Raw genomic sequence first — 21,896 nt, forward strand, 5'->3', positions numbered from 1 at the left:
GGGGTGCTCCAGCACAAATAACAGCATCATTCCTTACTCCAAGTGTTGCTGCTGCTCAAGCTTTGGCTACGCATTACATCTTGGGATGCTGGACAGTCAAACAACTGAACACAACTTCAGCTATTTTAAATCAAATCCTCACTGATGCAGATAGTATTAGACATAGCACACTGCAAAAAAGAGCTGCTATAGATTTTTTTGCTGTTAGTACATGGGCACAGGTGTGAGAATTTTGAAGGAATGTGTTTTATGAACCTCTCTGACCATTCTGCATCCATTCACAGGAAACTCAAACAACTGCAAAACAACATGAAGAAATTGACTCTGAACGATTGATGGATGAAAGGTTTGAGGGATGGGGAATAACTGGATGATTGAAAGATATCTTTAAGGGAGCTTTGTTATTACTAGTAGTTTTATTATATTGCTTTGTGCTATTCCACGCATAGTGAAATTGGTGACCCACTTGGTAGAAAATGCAGTGAAAAGGGTTTGGCTGGTGCAAGAAGAAGAAGGGGGAATTGCAGCAATGTATCTGAACAACTTAGGCCACACTGTGCACCAGCCATATTGCTTGTAGTTAGTCTTATCAGAGCCCTCTGGAATACATCAAGGTTACTAAGACATAAACTGTGCTAAATGAAGAAAAGGCTGAGAAACAGAATACCAAGACGGCATGTCGCAGACATTTCTCCACAGAAATCCTTTCTTTAGGATTTCTGCGTCTTCTGGAGGCCAGAGGCCCCCGAAGAGAAGGTAAACAATTATTATCAGTTGCTGTGGAATGCAACAGGAACACCTTGATTGGCTCATTTCCTATGTTTATAATTAAGAGCCAATCACCAGTGCAAGCTAGGGGACTGAGTCCTTGAACACAACTTTGTTGTAGATTTTTTTTCTATCTTTCTTAGCCTAGCCTAGCTGCTCTGCAAACCTCTCTCTATATTCTAATTAGTATAGTAATAATGTATTATATATAATATCTTAATAAATTCAGCCTTCTGATTCAAGAAACAAGATTCACCGTCTCTCTATCACCAGCCAGTGCCCACTCAGGCGCGGTAATAACAGCAAGAACTAGATAACAGAGGGCTGAGAACCACCTGCACTGTAACCAATCACATACCCTGAGAAGCGAGTGCAGAATACAAGGACAACACAGAGGCACCAATGAAGAAGAGCATGATCGGTGAGTGCAGTAGGGTGGGAATGTATAAATAGGTGCATAATGTAAACAATCAATGGCTTCTGCTTAATTATATTGGTTAGTCATACAGGTCTGCCTGGCCAGGAGCTGGGACTCAGGCCTTGGCCCTTTGCATTCCTCAAACACATCCAGCTTTGCTCAGCACCAGAGACACCTGGGCCTTGTTTGTCCCCAGCTGTCATCACTGCCTCCAGTGTTTTGCTCTAACTGGAACCCGGGGACACTTTCCCAGTCGTGTCCCTCAGTGAGATCCATTAAAACCTCAAGAAACTTCAGTCTTTCAGTTTAAGTTTGAGTTCTTGAGAAGTTTTTTGAACACTCTCTCAGGGACTGAGTCTGATGTAAACAACACCAAAGCCCCAGGAGGCTTATTAAAGTCCTTGTGTTGTGTCTGTGCTGCTGAGCTTTAAAGGAACAGCTCTTCCCAGGACCAGCTCCTCTCCCAGCCCAGCAGGGCTGAGGGCTCTGCCTGCAGGCACTGAGGGGAGAGGAGCCAGGCAGAGACAGGCTGAAGGCAATCAGGATTGGGAAGACATTGAGCTGAGACTTCACTTGGGGAAACATCTTCACAGCCCTGTACATGGTGAGTTTGTGGGTGCAGGGCAATGTCCCCTGTGCTCCTGGAGGGATCTCCTGAAGCCAGCACACTCCATACCCTGGGGATGTGTCAGGAGGACTCTCTCAGTTTGTCTGTGGCACAGGAGGAGAAGGAGGAGAAGGAGGAGAAGGAGGAGGAGGATGAAGAGGAGGAGGAGGAGAATGTGCTGCAGAGCGGGGCTGCCCTGGGCACCATCAGAGGGACAGGGCAGGACGGCTCCTGCTGCCAGGGACGGCTGCAGGGGGTGAAACTGGGGCAGCAGCCAGGGCTGCTCAGAGCTCCAGATCATGCCCAGCTCATTTCTGAGGGGACTTGCCATGAGCTCATTCAGGGCAGGAGTTTCCTGCTTGGGTCTCAGATTTCCTGAGTCTGTGCTCCCACTTTTCCCTGACTCAGCTTGGTGACAGCGGAAACTCAGCTCTGCAGGGCAGAGCACTGGCTGGGACTCTTAAACCATCACCCTGAGTATTCCTGGGCACCTCAGGAAGTGCCTGCACCTGCCCAGCCTCCATATCCATGCAGCATCACCTTTCCATGGTGCCCAAGCTGGGGAAGCTGTTCTTTAATCCCTGCAGGACCCAACAGCTAGCAGCTGCAGGGCAGGGGTGGCCCAGGGGCTGGGCTGGGCTCTGGCAGCTCTGGCAGGGAAGGAGCCCGGGCCCACAGGAGCAGCTCGGGCTGGGACAGCTCCAGCAGCAGAGCCGTGGGCAGGCAGGGAGGGAGGCAGTGCTGAGGGAAGCCCTGCTCCAGGGCAGATGTGGCACCTGCCGGGCCTGCCCTGCAGGGCACACACTGCCCTGAGCAGCACAGCTCTTGTGTCCCCTCGCAGCCAGCACAGCCCTCAGCCCGGGGGCTCAGGGCCCTCAGTCCCTCCTGGGCCGGCAGAGCAGCCCCAGAGATGAAGGGCATCTATGTGGCCATGTGCTCATTCCCTGCTGACCAGGGCCTGAGGGCCACTGTCCTGCCCTGCTGCTGCCCGGCAAGGGCTGGGCAGGGCTGGCCAGGGAAATGCTTTTCCTCAGGCCCGGCTCTCTCTCTCTCCTTGCCTTTCCCAGGTGCTGCTGGCATTGCTGAGAGGCTCTCTGGAATGGCAGTTCCAGCTGCAGGGCCAGGCCCAGCCATTGGGCTCCTCCTGGGCAGGTTGAGCACAGCAATGGGGTGTCCCAGCTCCCTGTGCCCGGGGAGCTCTGGGCAGGGCAGCCTGGGAGGCTGGCAATGAGCCCACTCTCCTGACTCTGGGAAAGGCAGGAGCCACTTTGTGTGTCAGGGATCCCTCTGCTCTCAGCTGTGTCTCCTGGCTGTCCAGGGTAACACAGGAGAGGATCTCAGAATTGTGCAAGTCCAGGGAAGCTGAAATAGGAGAAAGGGACAGAGCAGCTTCCCTCATTCTGCACTAAGCCTCAAACAACCCTTCTGCATCTCTGGAGTCTCTGTTCTCGCCAGGTGCAGCAGAATGTCTTGTTCTGCCTCCTGCAATACCCATCTCTTCACCCAGGCAGCTCTTCTCCTTTAGGAGGTGATTCTTTGTCCAAGTCCAAACACCAGGACTGGCCCCTGCCCTCACTGTTCCCCTGCACTGATTGGGATCAGGGCTTACTCCCAGGTGTCCTGCAAGTCAAGGTCCATCTCTTCACACAACATTGGCCAGCAACAATCAGGGTTCCAGCAAAAAAGGTGAAGGAAATCTCTGAGACATGGACAGGGGGAGATGTTTAGTTGCAGAAAAGGGTCTATGAGAAAGGGCTTGGAGTATTCTGGAGAAATCTCCTCCCATTTGTCACCGTAATTCCTTCTTCAAAAGGTTCCAATGACCGGAGACAGCAAATGTCCAACAGCAGCTCCATCAGGCACTTCCTCCTGCTGGCATTGGCAGACACGCGGCAGCTGCAGCTCCTGCACTTCTGCCTCTTGCTGGGCATCTCCCTAGCTCCCTCCTGGGCAACGGCCTCATCATCAGCGCCGTAGCCTGCGGCCACCACCTGCACACGCCCACATTCTTCATGCTCAACCTGGCCCTCAGCAACCCGGGCTCCATCTGCACCATTGTCCCCAAAGCCATGCACAATACTCTATGGGATACCAGCACCATCTCCTACTCAGGATGTGCTGCTCAGGTTTTCTTCTTTCTCTTCTTTATGGGAGCAGTTTTCCCTCCTGACCGTCATGTGCTACGACCGCTAGGTGTCCATCTGCAAACCCCAGCACTACGGGACCCTCCTGGGCAGCAGAGATTGTGTCCACATGGCAGCAGCTGCCTGGGCGAGTGGCTTTCTCAATGCTCTGCTGCACACAGCCAATAAATTTTCCCTGCCTCAGTGCCATGGCAATGCCCTGGGCCAGTTCTTCTGTGAAATTCCTCAAATCCTCAAGCTCTCCTGCTCACACTTCATCTTCAGAAAAATGTGGATTTCATTGGTTGCTTTCTGTTTAAGTTCTGGCTGTTTTGTGTTCATTGTTTTCTCCTATGTGCAGATCTTCAGGGCTGTGCTGAGCATCCCCTCTGAGCAGGGATGGCACAAAGCCTTTTCCACCTGCCTCCCTCACCTGGCTGTGGTCTCCCTTTTTCTCAGCACTGTCATCTGTGCCTACCTGAAACCCCCCTCCATGTCCTCCCGATTCCTGGATCTGGCCCTGTCAGTTCTGTACTCGGTGGTGCCTCCAGCCCTAAACCCCCTCATCTACAGCCTGAGGAACCAGGAGCTCAAGGCTGCAATCCGGAAACTGATGAATGGATGGTTTCAGAAACATTGAAATGCTTGCCAATTTCTGCTAGTCACATGTAATAAAAGTCATCTTTGATACTTCTTGTTGGTTTGGTTGTGGGTTCTTTTTCTTTGTTTTAGTTTTTAATATTGTCCACAAAGAAATGTCATTGTTTGTGCCCAATTTCATTTTTTTTCTGTTTCCGCTGTGACCCCAGACTGTGTCAATGGTGGGCTGTGTTCTCAATAGCATTAAACAAAATAAAGGTACTTGCAGCAGAGTTTTCTCCAATGATCCCCCTTGTGTTGCCTTCTCTGCAGCTGCAGCAGCAATGTCTGTGTGCAGAGCTGGGGGCGGATCAGTGCTGGCTCAGCAGCTGCACCCAGCAGCAGCAGCACTTGGTGTTGCCAGTGCTGCTGCCGTGGCCCTGCCCTGCTGCCCTGGTGTCCCTGGTGTTGCTGTAGGGCCTGAGTGCTCTCGGGGCCAGGCACAGCCCTGGGGGTGGCAGTGCCGGGGCTGCAGCAGGGACAGGCCATGGGCACCGCTGGGGCAGTGCTGACGCCTCAGGCCAGGGCCTGGGGGCTCCAGGCTCCTTGCCCAGGCTCTCTCAAGAACACAGCCATGCCAATGCTCAGCACAAAAAAGCCCTGTGAGCAGCCCCAGGCTGGCCGTGGGCAGGCTGGGGATAAACAGCTCTGCAAGGGCCCTGGGGCAGAAGGGAAGGAGCAGCAGAGCAGGGGCTGATCCATCCCCAGTGCGCTGGACAGCCCAGGGCAGCATCCCAGAGCGTCCTCATGGAGCTGCCAACAAGATCCCCCCTCTGCAGCCCTGGCCTCTCCCCGAGCTCACAGGTGCCCCATCCTTGCAGGCACAGACACGGCAGCACTGGCTCAGCAGCCCCTGTTTGCTGTGCACAGAGCAGGGGGAGCACCCCCATGCTGTTGCTGTTGTGAGGACATGAACCTGAGGGAGCACAAATGCCATCAGCCCCTGGGGACACCAGGGAAACCACTCAGCTTTGTCCTGGCCTCTGCAGCCACCCAGAAAGTTTGTTCCCTTCAGCTGGGAGTTTCCTGTCCCACTGCAGACACTATTGCCACTGCTCCAAGCATGGTTCCAGAGAATCACAGAAGCAGCAAGGTTGCAAAAGACCTTGGAGATAATCAAGTCCAACCTGTGCCCTGACTCAACCTTGTCTACCTAAGCCTCCTCTTCTCCAGGATAAACAACCCCAGCTCCCTCAGCCACTCCTCACAGGACTTGTGTTCCAGACCCCTCACCAGCCTTGTTGCCCTTCTCTGGACACACTCCAGCCCCTCCATGTCCTTCCTAAACTGGGGCCCAGAACTGGACACAGCACTCGAGGTGTGGCCTCACCAGTGCTGAGTGCAGGGGAGGAATCCCTGCCCTGCTCCTGCTGGCCACACCATTCCTGATCCAGGCCAGGAGCCATTGGCCTTCTTGGCCACCTGGGCACACTGCTGGCTCCTGTCCAGCCTGCTGTCCATCAGTCCCTGCAGGTCCCTTTCTGCCTGGCTGCTCTCCAGCCACTCTGTCCCCAGCCTGTAGAGCTGCAGGGGTTGTTGTGGCCAACATGCAGGGCCCGGCACTTGGACTTGTTAAACCTCACCTTGTTGGGTTTGGGTCCTGGATCCAGCCTGTCCAGGGCCCTCTGCAGAGCCCTCCTACCCTCCAGCAGATCCACACTCACACCCAGCTTGGTGTCATCTGCAAATTTGCTGATGCTGGACTCAGTTGCTTCATGCAGATCATCAATGCAGACATTGAAATCTGCGCTGGCTGGCTCTGATCCCTCAGCCATCCTGTGGGTGCCCTGTGAGGGCACTCAGGGTGATCTGTTCCATAACCTTGCCGGGCACCCAGGTCAGGCTGACAGGCCTGGAGTTCCCCAGCTCCTCCTTCCAGCCCTTCTTGGGGATGGGCTCACATTGGCACCTCCAGTGCTCTGGGACCTCCCTGCTGAGCCAGCACTGATGGTAAATGATGGAGAGCAGCTTGGGGAGCTCATCCACAGCTCCCCCATCCCCTGGGATGGATCCCATCTGCTCCCAGAGACACCTGTGAGCATCTGAGTGGCTCAGCAGGTCCCCAGCTGCTTCCTCCTGGATTACAGGGGAGACGTTCTGCTCTCTGTGCTGAGGAGAACACTTGTCCTGAGGTCAACTTGATTTATTCTTGAAAACTAAGGCAAAGAAGGCATTCATTACCTCAGCCTTTTCCTCACCTTTGGTAACCATAACTCCCCAAAGAGAAAAGGAGGTTCTCCTTTCCCCTCCTTTTGACATTAACATATTTTAAAAAGCATTTTTATAATTCTTCACAGACCTGTCCCAGTTAAGTCCTAATTGAGCTCTCACCTCTCTAATTTTCTTTCTCCATGACCTAACAACATCCTTAAACTTCCTGATTTGCTTACCTGACCTGAGTTGGTTATATGATGATTGTATCATATAATTTTTATCAAGTAATTTTCTCCCTGCCCCGCCAGGCCATTCATTTTTCCTAGCTAGCTCACTTTTGGGCTGTTACTGCTCCTTCTAATTTTTTTTTCTTGAAGTGTGTCCATCCTTCTTGGAATCCTTTGTTTTAAATGGCTGTTTCTCTTTAAAAAATCAGTACCTGATTTGCTACTTGCCAAATCAATCCTGAACAGGCTAAAGTCTGCTCTCTGTCACTCAAGTGCAGAAGATTTTTTGATGCTCCACCTTTCACAGAATATTTAAAAACTCAATAATTTCATGGTCACTGTGCCCCAAACAGCCTCTGACCATCACAGATCTCCCACCAGCCCTTCTCTGTTTGTGAGCAGCAGGAGACAGAGCTTTCCTTGGCAGTGGGAATTGCAGGAAACCTCCCCAAAGTGCAGCTTGGAAGGTTCAGCCTGGAGCTGAGGAGAAAGTCCCTCGCAGGGCAGAATGTTGGTGCTGGAGATGTGGCAGCGTGAGGCTGGGCCATGGCCAGGCTCTGTGTGCCAGGAGCCGGCAGTGCTGGGTGCAGGGAGCCCAGGGAGGGCACAGAAACGCTGGGTGAGAAATGCTGGGGCACAGCGAGATGGGCGAGTGCAGCCGGCCAGGGCAGAGGAGCAGCACACCCAGGGGGCACAGCCTGCAGGACGGATGGCCAAGGGCTGGGCCGGGCTGGCAGGGCCACAGGCACCCAGGCCTTTGTGCCCTGGGCTCGGGCAGCGCCTCTGGAGGCCCCACAGGAGGACCTTTCCTGGCAGGGGCTGCACTTTGCTGCTCCCTTGGCCTCCCTGGGGAGGCTGGCAGGGGCTGCAGGTTGATGCCATTTGTCCTTGCTGCCCCTCACATCCCCCTGGCCCACCAAGAGCCCCGAGGCAGTCGTGAGGGACAGGCCCTGCTGGCCCAGGCTGGGCTCAGGGCTTGGCCTTTCTGCTTCCTGCAGCCAAGCCAGGCCTTGCTCAGCATTGCAGTTCCCTGCTCAGAGCCTTGGGCTCCCTGCAATCCTGGCCTCAAGGATCTGCTCTCAGCAGTCCCTGGGGAGCCTTTGGCACTCCCTGCCCTCAGTGGGGCCCAGCCATGCTCCAAGGCACTTGGAGTTTTGCTGCTGACTCCTTGAGCAGTTTCTTCATCCTTCTCTGCGTGTTTGAGGCTCCCGGAGCCAGCCCCAAATCCACCATGGAGCTGATAAAAATACAGAAAGCCCTCAGGAGCTCTTGGTCTCCCATTGTCTCCAGGTTTTCAAGGCTTGTGCAGTGATCGGAGTTAGTTTGGAGTTCTCTTCAGGAGGGAGATTCCAAAGTGCACCTCATAATTGTTTTTTAATCAAGAGTGCATTTTTTTATTTTTCAGATCATTGAAGAGGTGACAGAAATATTTCCCAATGATCTTCATGCTGAATGTCTCCTCAGGAGGTCTGGGCACAGAGAAGAATGAGCCCCTTCATGCTAAGCCCTTTTGGGCAACCTGCTCCTCACCCTGAGCCTCACCATCACCCCCTTGAACTGAGATCCCAAAACATCCAAAAATGTTCATGCAATTTATTATTTTATATTTATTGTGTAACACATTATTTAGTGTTAATACTTTATAATTTATATATTTATTTGTATTTATAACAAGAGTATTTGTTTTTATTACCTAGTTTATATATTTATATAAAAAATCAATGCAATTTTAGTAGCCAAGAAAATTAATGCTCAGTGTTTCCAAGTAACACAATTCCCTTCATTAAGTAATTAGGCTGTATTAGCTGTTTATTTATTTGTCTTTCTGGTAATTAGTTATATTTGTAGATTTTTTGTCATCTTTTTAAAGATCTTTTTACAATACAGGGTTAAGGCGGGGGTTTGGGGGCATTTTGCGGTCCCCGCTGACATTTCTGGAGCACCTTCTGGGCATTTTTGGGTCTGGGGAGGCAATTCAGAGAGAACTTGAGGGTCTGGAGGACACTTGGGGGAGCCGGGTGGGCACTTGGAGGGGCACTCAGGGATTCCCAGGGACAGTTCGGGGTCAGGGGCAGCACTTTGGGCTCCAGGAGGGGCCCTTGGAGGTCAGGGAACGGAATCAGTGGCCCTTCGGGGTCCGGGCGGGCCCTTGCCGGGTTCGAACGGGCTGTCTGGGGCGCGGGGGATGATGGGAGTTGTAGGCGAGGGTATCATACGGTTTAACGGGGCCGCGGAGCATCACGGGAGTTCAAAGCGCAGATGCAATGGCTCTCGGTGGAACGCGAAGCATTATGGGAGATAAAGTCCCGGCTAAGATAGCGCTGGAAATCCGCCGCGGAGCATGATTGGAGCTGTAGTCCCGGAAGTGGCTGGAACACGATGTTTGGGGGTTCGGGAAAGCTCTTAGAGGACACTTTTGTGTCCGAGCCTAGACTTGAGATCCTCGGGGGAACGTAAACGGTTCGAGAGCTCTTGAGAGAAGCTCGGGGAGCTCTAACAGGGCTTTTTAGGCCGCGGGGCACGGCAGGAGTTTTAGGTGCGGGACTGTGTTCTGAGGGGCTCTGGGGTCGCGGGGGATGAGAGGAGATGAATTCCCAGAAGTGGCTGTACCGGGCAACTGTGAGGTTGGGAGCACCCAGGGGAGTCCGGAGACGCTTTTGAGGTCTCCCTAATGGGCGCTGAGGGGGCACTGAGGGATCCTGGAGAGTCTGGGGGACATTTATGGGACAGATGGGGGCGGATTCCGGGGGGGGCGGGGGGGGCTGTGCAGCGCGGGGCATGACGGGCGTTGTAGTCCCGACTGCAGTGGGACTCAATTGGGCCCCGGGGCATGACGGGAGTTGTAGGCAAAACCAGAAAACATGGCGCCCACCCTAGGCACCGCCCTCGGGGCCCCGGCCTCTGGCGCTCAATGGCTGCAGGCGGTGATGGGCGGGAGCCTCGGCAAATGGGAGGCGGTGGAGGCGGGAACAGCCCATTCACCCCCTCCTGTCCCTCCCAGTACAGCCCTGTCCGTCCCAATACACCTGAGTTCGTTCCCAGTCCCTTCCAATTCCCCCCAGTCTTCCCCACCTGCTCTCAGTGACTTTGCTATTCCAAACCTAGACACTAGGGCTGCTGGCTGTCCCAGGGAAGGAGCTGGACAAGGTGTCCGTTGCCCAGGAGCTGTAATTTGGATTGTCACTTGCCACTGTTCTTCTGAACTCTTCTCTGTTATGCAGATTGGCCCTTAATGAGCTGGTGGCTCTCCAGTAAATGGTCCTGGGAGCAGCCAGGGCAGAGAGTGAACTGAGTTTCTCCTCCTGCCATTGTCGATGCCTTGTCTGGGTGTGCAGATGAGTCTCTTATCTCTTAACCTGAGGCAGCCCTGTTTGGAAGCTGCACTCACAGGCGCTGCTATTGTGTAACAGATGACACCAGATTCTTGGGATGGCTTTCCAGAAATGCACCATGGTTAGGGGAAAAGCTTTGTTCTTGCCCTTGCAATGGATTTGCTCAAGGCCAGGATTACAGGTTTGTTCCGAAGGCTGTAGATGAATGGATTTAAGAATGGGTACAGGACTGTATTCAGCAGAGCTACACTTCTGTTGGTGCTCAAGGAAACAACTTCTGCAGGACGTGTGTAGAGAGCAATGCAGCTCCCGTAGGCAATGGATAAGGTGATGAGATGGGAAGAACACGTAGTCAAAGCTTTCTTCCTCCCAGAGCCTGCTGGAAGATGCAGAACACAGAAAACGATGCAGATGTAAAATGCCAGAGTCAAACACAAGGAACCCAGCACAACACAGGATATGAAGACAGAGTCTATTTTCCAGAGCAGTCTGGTGTCAGAGCAGGACAGTTTGAACAAGGGGGAGTTGTCACAAAAGAAATGGGGGATCTTGGAGCCACAGAAGGACAGCTTGGAGAGGAAGAGCAGCCGGTAGCTCAGCAGGGCAAAGCTGAGGATCCAAGCAGCAACAACCAGGCGGACACAGAGCTGAGGCTTCATGATGGCAGCATAGAGCAAAGGTTGGCAGATGGCAACATAGCGGTCAAAGGACATGACAACAAGCAGCATGAACTCTGTGCAGCCCATAGCAAAATAGAAATAGTTTTGGGCAAAGCAGCTGCTTAGTGAGAGAGTGTTCTGACCAGAACTCAGCATCACAAACAGTTTGATGCTTGTGGAGGATGTAAACCAGATTTCCAGGAAGGCCAGGTTGCTGATGAAAAAGTACATCGGGGTTTGCAGGTAGTGATCCACACACACAAGGAAAATGATGGTTGCATTCCCCATCACTGTTGTCAGGTACATGAGCAGAAGGACCAGAGATAAAAATACCTGCAGCCTTGGATCCAGCTCTGGGAAACCCTCTAGGATGAACTCAGTAACTGCTGTTTCATTTTCTGGTCCCATGCTGAATTCCAGCTCATCCTGCTGAGACAGGAACAGGGCAAAAACAAGTGGGAAAATTTCACAGTCTGGACAAACATTTCTATCCTTCCTTCTCTGCTTCTTTCTTTTCCTGCAGTCTTGCTATAGAGCACAGAGATTGTGCTTCAAACAATTCTCACATCCTGATTGTTTTGTTTACCATTTCAGGTAGAGACCCCATGGATTTATTGTGTTCTTTCTACCTTTTCCAAACACTTCCAAAGAATTCTTTCACCAGAACAGAGGATTCTAAAGAGTGTTTGGCTATTTCCCCCCTTTCCTGGGAAATTCCCAGCTCACACAAACCTACTGCAAAATCTGTCACACCCATGTGCCAAACACCTCTCATCTACAGCACAAACACTAAACTGTGAGATTACATCCAATCTGTGCATTGAACTTCCTTGTTTCTACTTTTCAGTACTTGCCTTTGGACCAGGAGTCCCTGAGGATCTGTTGATTCCAAAATAAGCAATCCCAAGTATATCTTTTGCAATCCTCTGCTTTCTTCCACAGCTTTTCCCTCTCTTGCTCGTCAGGAAAGGAATGGGGAGGGCAGAATAGGGACCAAGTATAACTTGGTTTTTGAGTACTCCAAATGAGGACTGGAATTTATTATGGACCCACACAGAGTGTCACAATCTGAGCTGTCTCCTGTCTGCACCAAAATGCACCTGTTCCCATGCAGTCCTTCATTGCTATTGCTATCAAATAACCCAAATGCAGAGTGAGAGAAAAGTGCCAGGAAGATATTTGTAATTTTTGTTTTGTGTGCCAGATGGGAGCACCCAGCCTCCAAATGTTCTCTTGTCTCCACTGGTTACAGAGGGAGCCTCGAGACAACAAATTCTCCTGGGTGCCTGCAGGGAATAGATTAAACTCACTTTTCAAGTCTCAAATCCCTGATTAATTAAGTAATTAAGTTACTCGGTTTTGAAACTAAAATACACAGCTAAGGAAAGATACATGAGAAAAATATATGCAATATAGACTGTATTTTCTAATAAAGTCTAAAACAAAGCTATTTCTTAAAAAAAGGTATTTTCCTTTTCAGGTTTTTTGGTTTGCTTTTAGACATGAATAGCAGACCAGATGGCTTTGAAAATAGAATTATTTAAAATGCCGGGGACAAGAGGAGGGGGAAGCAGTGAAACAAAGCTCTGTTGATGGCAACCAGAGCACCGAAGTCACCGGTCCCCTGGGTGGCCCAAGGACTCTCCCATCTCATTGTCCACACAGAGCAGAGCAGAGGCTGGTCTGAGACAGGCCATCAACTTGAAACCAAGTGACTGAGCTCAGTCAAGAGCCCTCAAAATGAACCAACTCCAAAATGAGCAAAAATGAGTCACCTTTGAAATTAAGTGTGGCACTGAAATGTTTTGGAGCGCTCCAGGTGGGGACTCGGGGCAGCCCTAGAGATGAGCAGATCCTGCTGTGCTCAGGCTGATTCTTGTGCATAAATGCAGTGATCACCAGCCTGGCTGGAGGCTCTGACTGCTTCAGAGACCCCTGTAGCACCTTCTGCTGCACAGCTGAGTAAAACTGAGCAAATCACAATTACTTGAGATGGTTCCACACTCCAAAGACCCAGGGCAGGTGGATTAATAGAACAAATCAGAACAGCTTTAAGTGAAGCCACATTTGATGCAGTTGAAGGCTCTGTTGCAAAGGGCCCTCATCCAATGTGAGTTATTCCACAATTCAATCTTTTCCCTGTGTTGGGAAGGATGAAAGTTTGGCAAGAAAGTCTCATAGATATGTATGCCTAGCAGAAAGATTTTTAAACATAGAACCCAAAGAAGGAATAGAGATGGAAGCAAGTTTTTATATAGAAGAAAAGAATTGCTGATCCAGTCTTACTGGATAACCAAGGAGGCAAAGGGTCTGTTAGTTAGATGGGGTTTTTATGATTTAGAGCAGAGGATAAACCCACCTCAAACAAGAAGATGTTTTTACCAAGCAGGAAGATAGCACAGGCAAACAAGCCTGCTGATGTTGCAAGTAGGAAAAAGGTCTCAGAATTTTCCACTGCAAGAAAACTGAAAAACAACTTCTAGCTTAAACTGTAATGTACTAACTTTTAGTGATTGGAGAATAGTAACATGAATATGCTACTGGAGTTATGATAGGCTATAGGTAAAAGTTAAGGTATAGATTGGTTCTACTGTATTAAGATGCTCAGCAAAGAAGAGTATATAATGCAATGTAACCAAAACCAGAGGGTCTCCAGGCCTACCTGGAGCTGACAGCTGTAGGCACAGCTCTGTCACCCATGACCCTGGACTGCTGTAACCTCTTGGATGGAATAAACTGCATTTTGGAGAGCTGCCTGGAGTCCTGCATCCCTCATTTCAGCTCTTACATCCCTGAGGGCTCATCAAAGAATAGCAGAGGAAGAAAGAAAAGAGCCTTGGTGTTAATCAATGTGCACATTGTAAGAAAGAGGCTTTTGAAAAGGGACTGTCTGCAGTTACAACACAAATTCCCCCTCTTGTGGCCATCACTGATGGTCCCTGAGGGGGACCAGAGGATTCTTTCCCAGCAGAATCTCTGGTCACAGCTAAGCTGAGGAGGGAGGAAGTCAATGAGGAGTTAGAATTTTTAGTGGCTACAGGAGCTGGTCACTCTGTGCTAAATACAGCAAAAGGAAACTTGAGTAATAATTTTATAACAATCATTGGTGCAACAGGGAATGATGAAACTCAGCCATTTTTCCAGCCCATTGCTTTTAAATTAGGAAAACAAGGGATGACTCCCCAGTTTTTGTATCTACTCAATTTACTAAAGGCTCTCCTTGGATGACTTATTGGAAAACCTGAAAGATAAAATCAAGATTTAAATGGCAAAATGCAGGTTATTACTCCAAAATCTAATTATGTGAAAGCCTCTATTTTTGCACTGCAATCTTCAAAATCAGAATCTTCAAGATCCATCTGCCATCTGTATCACTTGAGGATGCAGTAAATCTGGTACTCTGGAGAGGTGCCCGAGTAACCCAGAAAAGCAGAGCCTCTAAGAAATAAATTGAAACCCTGAGCAAGACCAGTAAGACAAAAGCAATACCTTTTAAAAAAGAAATTTGTAAGGGTTTATCTTGTGAAAAGATTTATAAAATAAGGCCAGTTGAAGGAACATGAATCCAAATTTAATACCCCTATTCTGCCAGTTAAAAAGGCAAATGGAGAGGATTAGTTGCTGATACAGGATCCTAGAGCCATAAATGAGACAGCAGGAGGTAAACACCTGTCAGCAGGAAATTCTTGTACCTTGCTAACAACATGGAGTGAAAAATTAAATGGTTCACAGTAAAGAATTTGAAAGTGGCTTTTTCTGTATCTCTTTGAGTAGTGAAGGTCAAGAACTATTTACTTCTGAACAGGAAAGTCAAAACACAGTGAGAAGAACCCAACTGACTCAGCCAGTTCTACCATAGGGGTTTAAAAATACCCCCACCATATTTGGAAACCAAGTGGCAAAAGAACTGGAGGAATGGAAACATCAGAACTGTCCTGGTTTAGGGCAAATTTGGGAGGGCCAAAAGGAGGGCCCCTCCAGAAAGCAAACCTACACAGCTCCTCCTCCCCCCACAACCGGTTTGGGAAGGATTCCTCAGAGAGAAGTAGAAAGAACCTGTTTATTTAACAGGCAAAGCACCCGCCAGGACACAAAATAAATGATACCGGATAACAAAACTCATTCACAGCTCTGAAAAGATGACAAATTCAGAAAGTCTCTCTTGGGGATGGTCGCTCTGTTCTCAGTCCCTGCAGTGCTGGGGCAGCTGCTGCAGCCACAAGGTGCAAACTCTCGGTGTTCCCAGGGCCCAGTCCAGAGCAGTTTCAAATGGTTCCAAAAAAGGGAAAGAAAAACAGTCCAGGGAAAATTCAGACTGCCTAGCTAAACTAACTAACAAGCAAAAGCAAAAGCAAGAGCAAAAGCAGGAGCAAGAGCAAAAGCAAGAGTAAAAAGCAAAAGCAGCCCTATGTAACTGCACTGTCTGTGTCCCACCAACTGTGGGGGAGTGAGCAGGCTGATAACAAAACAAAACTTAGCTTTTCAGAGCCAGTCTTGAAGGCACAGAACGTAATATCCAGCATAAACACAGCAGACAACTGGGGATACAAGCATTATAACGTCACCCTAGGACAAGAACTCTCTTGGAGTCTTGTTCCAGTTTGGAGATGGCATTCTGAGGCCGCTGCAGCAATGCAGGAATCAGACTGTAGCATTGCAGAATTTTCTGTGACTTAGTGGATACAAAGTACAAACAGTCCAGACCACAGAACCCTACCTGAGATTTGAAATCCTCCATGGACAAAGGAGGTTGGGACAGGAAGGAAAAGAAGCAATTTGCCAACTCACATAGCCATAAATGATGAGTCGCAGGCATTTCTCAGGGTGGTGGGATGATGTCAGCTATGCATCAGCAATTGTGGGCTGCTGGTAAACCTCTGTGTGAGCTCTTGAAGGCAGGCCAGCAGGACTTTATAGTCTGGACTGGTATGGCATGGGCTGCCTTTTCACAGCTCCAGCGAGCCCTCATGCAGGCCCTGCTTTGAGGCTCACAGACCCTGTGGACCCATTAGATCTGTTTCCCTATGAGAGATAAAACCCAGCACAGGGAGTGCTGTCACAGTTGCTGGAGACTGGAGCAGGGCTGTGCCTACTTTTCACAGCAACCAGACAATGTCAGTCAGGGCTGTCTGGGCTGTCTGGTGTCAGCAGCAGCTGCTCTTCTCTTGATCCAGAAAGCTCAAGAACTGACTTTCGGACAGAGTATCATAGTTTAAAAATTCTTTCAATGCACAGCTCAAGATGAAACCTCCTGGGGATTTGAAGAAATCTGGACCAAACTTCCTTCATGGTTACTCAAGGTTTGGTTAAAACATTTGTTTAAATTGGTTAGCACAGTAATTGCTGTATGGATTTAGCTTGCATCACAATTCAGTGTTATAGTGCCCTACGCCATAAAATGAAATACAGATATTGAGAGACCAATGCCCATAAGGAACTGAGTGAAAAACGGGGGACTTGATGAGGACAGTACAACAGAACAGCACAACCTTGGAGAAACAGATAAAGGATGCAACTCACACAAAACACAAGCAGGATGACAGCTGTGCTCTGTAAGGCTTACAAAGCAGAAGTTATGCATAAAAATGATATTGCCCTTACTCAAAAGTTGAGGATCAGCCATCTAAAAAGGACAGCGGATGTTGGAGACAGACTCCAAAGAATCATATAAAGACTTCTGATAAGGGATGCAACTATGTCAATTAAAGTCAAAGGAAGTGGGGATAGCTCATGAATATGTAGTAAGTGTACCTGCAAAAAACTTGATGCTCAGTGCACTCAGATGGATTAAGGATCACCAAAATAACTGCCATGCTTTATGTAATAAAGAATATGTAGTTTCAAATACTCAAAACTGTGTGACAAGGTTTCTATCCAGCAGATTTCACTATCTGTCACTATATGACACAAAATAACACAATGCGCACACACTGCTGTTCTCAAGGCAAAAAAGGGAAGTTTATTTTCTGACTTCAACATTTATAGATTTCCAAAAGTGACAGTAGATTGGAGGGTGACAGTGCCACCTCTCCAATGACAGTGGACAATCCAGCAGTCAATCAAATTTCTCCTCCATAAAAGAATGCAAAACAATAAGTTATTTACAGAAAGTGTGTGAGAAAGTTTAATACAAGAATGTAAACATCAGAAGGCATAGAAAATCTTAAAGAATCAGGGAGACAAGCACCAGTGGTGTCTTTGACTCCTTTTGCCCCACAGTTTCACAATGGCCCCTTGGCTCCATGAGGCTCTGCTCTATAACAAAAGACCCTTGGTTCCATTGGGTTCCGTACTGTCAGAATGGCCTCCTTGTTTCTGCACTGCCACAATGCTCTCCTTGATTCCACAAGGCCTTGGTGTGTCACAACAGCCCCGTGGTTCCATGAACTGCCATAGTGTCACCCTGGTCTCTTGGATCTGCAGTGTCACAATGGATAATTGGTCACAAGCAGCCCCACTGTGTCACCATGAATATTTGGTTCCATGGGGCCCAACATTGTCACAATGGCTCCTTGGTTCCACGAGGTTCCACAGCATCACCATGGTCTCCTTGGATCCACAGTATCTCCATGGACCATTGGTTCCATGTGGCCCTGCTGTGTCACAGTGGTTCCTTGGTTCCATGAAGCCCCACTGCATAACAATGGAACCTTGGTCCTCTGAGGTTCTGTATTGTCACCATGGTCCCCTTGGTTCTGGACTGTAACAATGGACCCTTGGTTCCACAAGGTTCCATGATGTCACAATGGTCTCCTCAGATACACACTGTCACAATGGACAATTGGCTCCATGGGCCCTGCAGTGTCACAATAAACCCTCAGTGCCATGAGGTTCTGTGGTGTCACAATGGTCTGCCTGGTTCAACAAGGCCCTGGAGTGTCACAATGGCTGCTTGGTTCCAAGACCTTCCACAGCATCAACAGTGATCTCCTTGTTTCTGCAGTGTCACAAGGGACTCTGGTTCCATGAGGTCCCTAAATGTCACTGGTCTCCTGGTTCCATGTGGCCCTGCTGTGTCACCACAGCCCCTTGGTTCCATGAGTTTCTGTACTGTTAGCAGGGAGTCCAGGGGGGAGTCCAGGTTTCTGTATCTCCAGAGGTAGGGGCTGATCAGTGCCATGGGGGCAGTACAAAGATGGGGCCAATGGGGGAATGGGGAGGGAGTGGCTGAGGGACACAGTACAAGGGGAAGGAGCCAATGGGGTTGAACAGCTTTTGAGGGAAGTTTCTTGTGTCTCCCTAACCCAAGGAATGCCTCTACGGGTCTCCACAGCTGCAGAGTGTCAAAATGGCCCCTTGGTTCATTTGAGCTCCTCAGAATCACAGTGGTCCCTTGCCTGCATGAGGCCCAGCTGTGTCACACTGGCCCCTTGCTTCCACTGGGCCCCACAGCGTCACAATTGTTCCCTCTAAGTTCCATGAGGCCGCACAATATCACAATGGACCTTTGGTTCCATGAGTCCCACACTGTTCCAAGAATCCTTAGTTCCATGGGGCCCTGTAGTGCCACCATTTTCTCCTTGGTTCCATGGTGCCACACAGGGCCACAATTGCCCTTTGGCCCAACAGGGCCTCATAGTGTCACAATGGACTCCTTGGTTCCATGGAGACACAAAGTGCCACAATGGCCCTTTGGTTTCACAAGGCCTGAAAGTGTGAAAATGGCCTCCATGGTACCATAAGGCTGTGCTGTGTCACAATGGACTTTTGGTTCCATGATGCCCCATAGGGTCACAGTGGTCTCCTAGGTTCTGCACTTTAAGAATCCCCCCTTTGTCATTTAGAGCTGCACAGTGTCACTATTGTGCCCTTGGTTCCATGAGGCCTTGCTGTGTCACAATGCCCCCTTGGTTCCAATGGGTTCTGAAGGGCCATAATGTTCTCCATGGTTCCATGAGGTCCTGCAATATCCAAATGGACCCTTTGTTCCAAGGGCCCTGCAGTGTCACAAGACTGCCTTAGTTCCACAAGGCCCTGCAGTGTCATGGTGGCTCCTTGGCTCCATGAGGCAAAGCAGAATCAGAATGGCCCCTTGGTTCCATGGAGCACCACGGTGTCACCATGGTCCCAGTGGTTCCACAGGGCCCCTCAGTGTAACAATGGACTTTTGGTTCCCTGAGGTTCCTCAGTGTCTCAGTGGCCCTTGGCTCCATATGGCCCCGCTGTGTCACAGTGCCACGTGGTTCCATGAGGCCCCACAGTGTCCAAATGTTCTCCTTGGTTCTGGGAAGCCCCACAGAGCCACAAGGGACCCTTTTTTCCAGAAGCCTTTGCTGGGTCACAATGGACTTTTGGTTCCAGGAGCTTTCACACTGTCAACAATGATCTGAGCACTGCATTGTCACCATGGATCCTTTGTTCCATGAGGTTCCATAGCAGAATATGATCCCCTTGATTCAAGACGGTTCTGCAGTGTCCCAATGGACCATTGGTTCCATGCAGCCCCACACTGTCACAATGACAGCATGGCTCCGTGATTTTCCATACTGTCAGCAATGCTCTCCTTGAGGACTTGCTCTGATACAATGGACTTTTGGTTCCATGGGGTTCCACTGCATCACAATGGACCCTTTGTTCCATGGGGTTCCACAATGTCACAGCTGAGTCCTTGGTTCTGTGAGCCTCTGCTGTCACCAAATGTCCAAAATATCAGAATAAGGCTCCTTAACACTAATTTGTAATTCAGAGGGAATCATTTATTCAGGCCTGAGGTCCACCATGTGATAACTCCTAACCTTACATAGACATGGAATTCTACCACTATGTTGCTTATATACAGTCACTAAATGTGAATGACAATTTACCATTTGCATTAAACCCACCCCAAGTTCACAAACAAGGTCTTGTTTTCTCTATCCCTGCACCCTTGAGCCAGATGTCTTCTTCTTCTCTCCCAACCCTCCTTGCTGGGAAAGCAACCCCTGCATGCCTTGTTCCTGTGCTGAAAGTTCACAGGCAGGGGAAAAATGGAATGAACCCTTTTGGTATCAGCCCCAGTCTTTGTGTGGGCAGGCAGAGGCAGGCGGGAGGCAGAGCTGTCAGCAAAGGAAGGGCCCAGCCAGGTGGGGCAGCCGGGGGATGCCAACAGCCTGCAGGGACAGAGGCGCAGGGCAGGGACACCGTGGGACAGCCTGGGCTGCTCAGGGCACAGGGATGGGCAGCAGCTGCAAGACAGCCCTGCCAGAGCCACCTTGGGCAGCACTTTGGCCATGGCTGCTGGGCCTGGGCCTGAGGCAGGAGCAGGAGACAAGTGACCCTTGCAGGGCTGGGGCCTCATTGCCTCCTTGTCCCTGCTCAGCAGCCTGGCAGGGGCCGCCCCATGCTCCTGCCCTTGCCATTGCACATCCCCACATGCCAGTGCCCATCCCGGGAAGAGCCCTGAGCAAGGAGGGAGGGACAGGATCTGCCTGGCCAGGGGCTGGGGCTCAGGCCTTGTCCCTTGGCATTCCTCAAACACATCCAGCTTTGCTCAGCACCACAGATACCTTGGCCTTGTTTGTCCCCAGCTGCCATCACTGCCTCCAGTGTTCTGCTCTAACTGGAACCTGGGGACACTTTCCCTGTCGTGTCCCTCAGTGGGACCCATTAAAACTTTAAGAAACTTCAATCTATCAGTTTAAGTTTGAGTGCTTGAGAAGTTTTTTGAAGACACTCTCTCAGACTGTGTCTGATGTAAACAACACCAAAGCCCAGAGAGGGTAATTAAAGTTTTCCTAGTCCAGTTATGGAGAAAGATTTTAAAGAACTTGTCAGAAATACACATTCCTATTTTAAATAAAGTATTTTATTTTATTTTATTTCTCTTTGGAGCAGAGGTGATTGCAGCATTCTGTGATTGATATTGACCCAGGGTCTCTCCTCAGCAGCTCTGGCCTGCTCACAGAAGCTGTGCCTTGAGCTCTGACCCAGTGTGGACAAGCTTGCTCCACACTGCCCAGCCCCATCCTGTCTGTCCTCACTCCCCTGGGCCCTGCTGTGCTTGCAGAGCTGGCTGCGCCCAGCCTAAAAGGGGTTTTCCCTTTTTGGGGTTTTTTGAAGCAATCTCAAACTGCTGAGTTTCCCCAATGCAAACAGACACACTGCTCAGGTGTGTGCCAGCCCCAGGTGCCACCAAAGGCACTGCAGAGCTGCCCTGGGCCAGCTGTGAGGGTGGATCATCAGCCCAAGCTGCACTGGGCCCCTGCAAGGGGCTGTGGCCATGGGCACTGCACTGACCCCACTGCTGGGTTTGGCTGCCACGGCCACCGTGAGAAATTAAACTGTCCTTAGAAACATTGGGGAGGACTGGGACATACTGGGGACATTGGGAACGCTGTGGGAGAGACTGGGACATACTGGGAGTGACACTGGGGAGGACTGGGACAACCTGGTGACACTGGGGATCCTGTGGATGACATTGGGCGGGAACTGGGAATGACTAGGAATGAACTCAGGTGTATTGGTAGGAACTGGGCTGTACTGGGAGGGATCGGAGGGGCACTGCATTGTACTGTGTTCTACTTGGGATGAACTGGGCTTTACTGGGGTTATACTGGTCTGTGCTGGGAATGAACTCCGCTGTACTTGGAGGGACTGGAGGAGGGTGATTTTGCTGTTCCCACCTCCACTGCATCCCATTTTCTGAGGCTCCCGCCCATCGCTTCCAGCAGCCAATCAGTGAAGGGACCAGAGCCCTGAGGGCGGTGCCCAATGTCAGCACCATATTTTATTTTTGCCTACAACTCCCATGATGCCCCGCGGACCGTTTGAGTCTCGTTGGAGTCGGGACTACAACGCCCGTCATGCCCCGCGCTCCACAGAAACCCCGGGATGCGCCCCCATCTGTCCCATCAGTGTCCCCCAGACCCTCCAGGATCTCTCAGTGCCCCCTCAGCGCCCATTCGGGACCCCCCAAAAGCGTCTCTGTACCCCCTGAGTGCTCCCAACCCCACAGATGCCCGGTACAGCCACTTCTGGGAATTCATCTCCT

General features: G+C 50.3%; 2 protein-coding genes across 2 annotated transcripts in view; one reads left to right on the forward strand and one right to left on the reverse strand.

Moving 5' to 3' along the window:
• LOC132084891 (zinc finger protein 11-like) overlaps window positions 1-21,896 on the forward strand; it is a 479,917-nt gene that overhangs the window by 83,635 nt on the left and 374,386 nt on the right.
• On the reverse strand, window positions 10,391-11,335 carry LOC132085106 (olfactory receptor 6M1-like). Its single transcript, XM_059490476.1, has one exon. It carries the CDS (start codon window positions 11,333-11,335, stop codon window positions 10,391-10,393), a length of 945 nt encoding a protein of 314 aa, XP_059346459.1.

The sequence above is a fragment of the Ammospiza nelsoni genome, chromosome 28 (genome assembly GCF_027579445.1).
Source record: "Ammospiza nelsoni isolate bAmmNel1 chromosome 28, bAmmNel1.pri, whole genome shotgun sequence".
NCBI lineage: Eukaryota > Metazoa > Chordata > Aves > Passeriformes > Passerellidae > Ammospiza > Ammospiza nelsoni.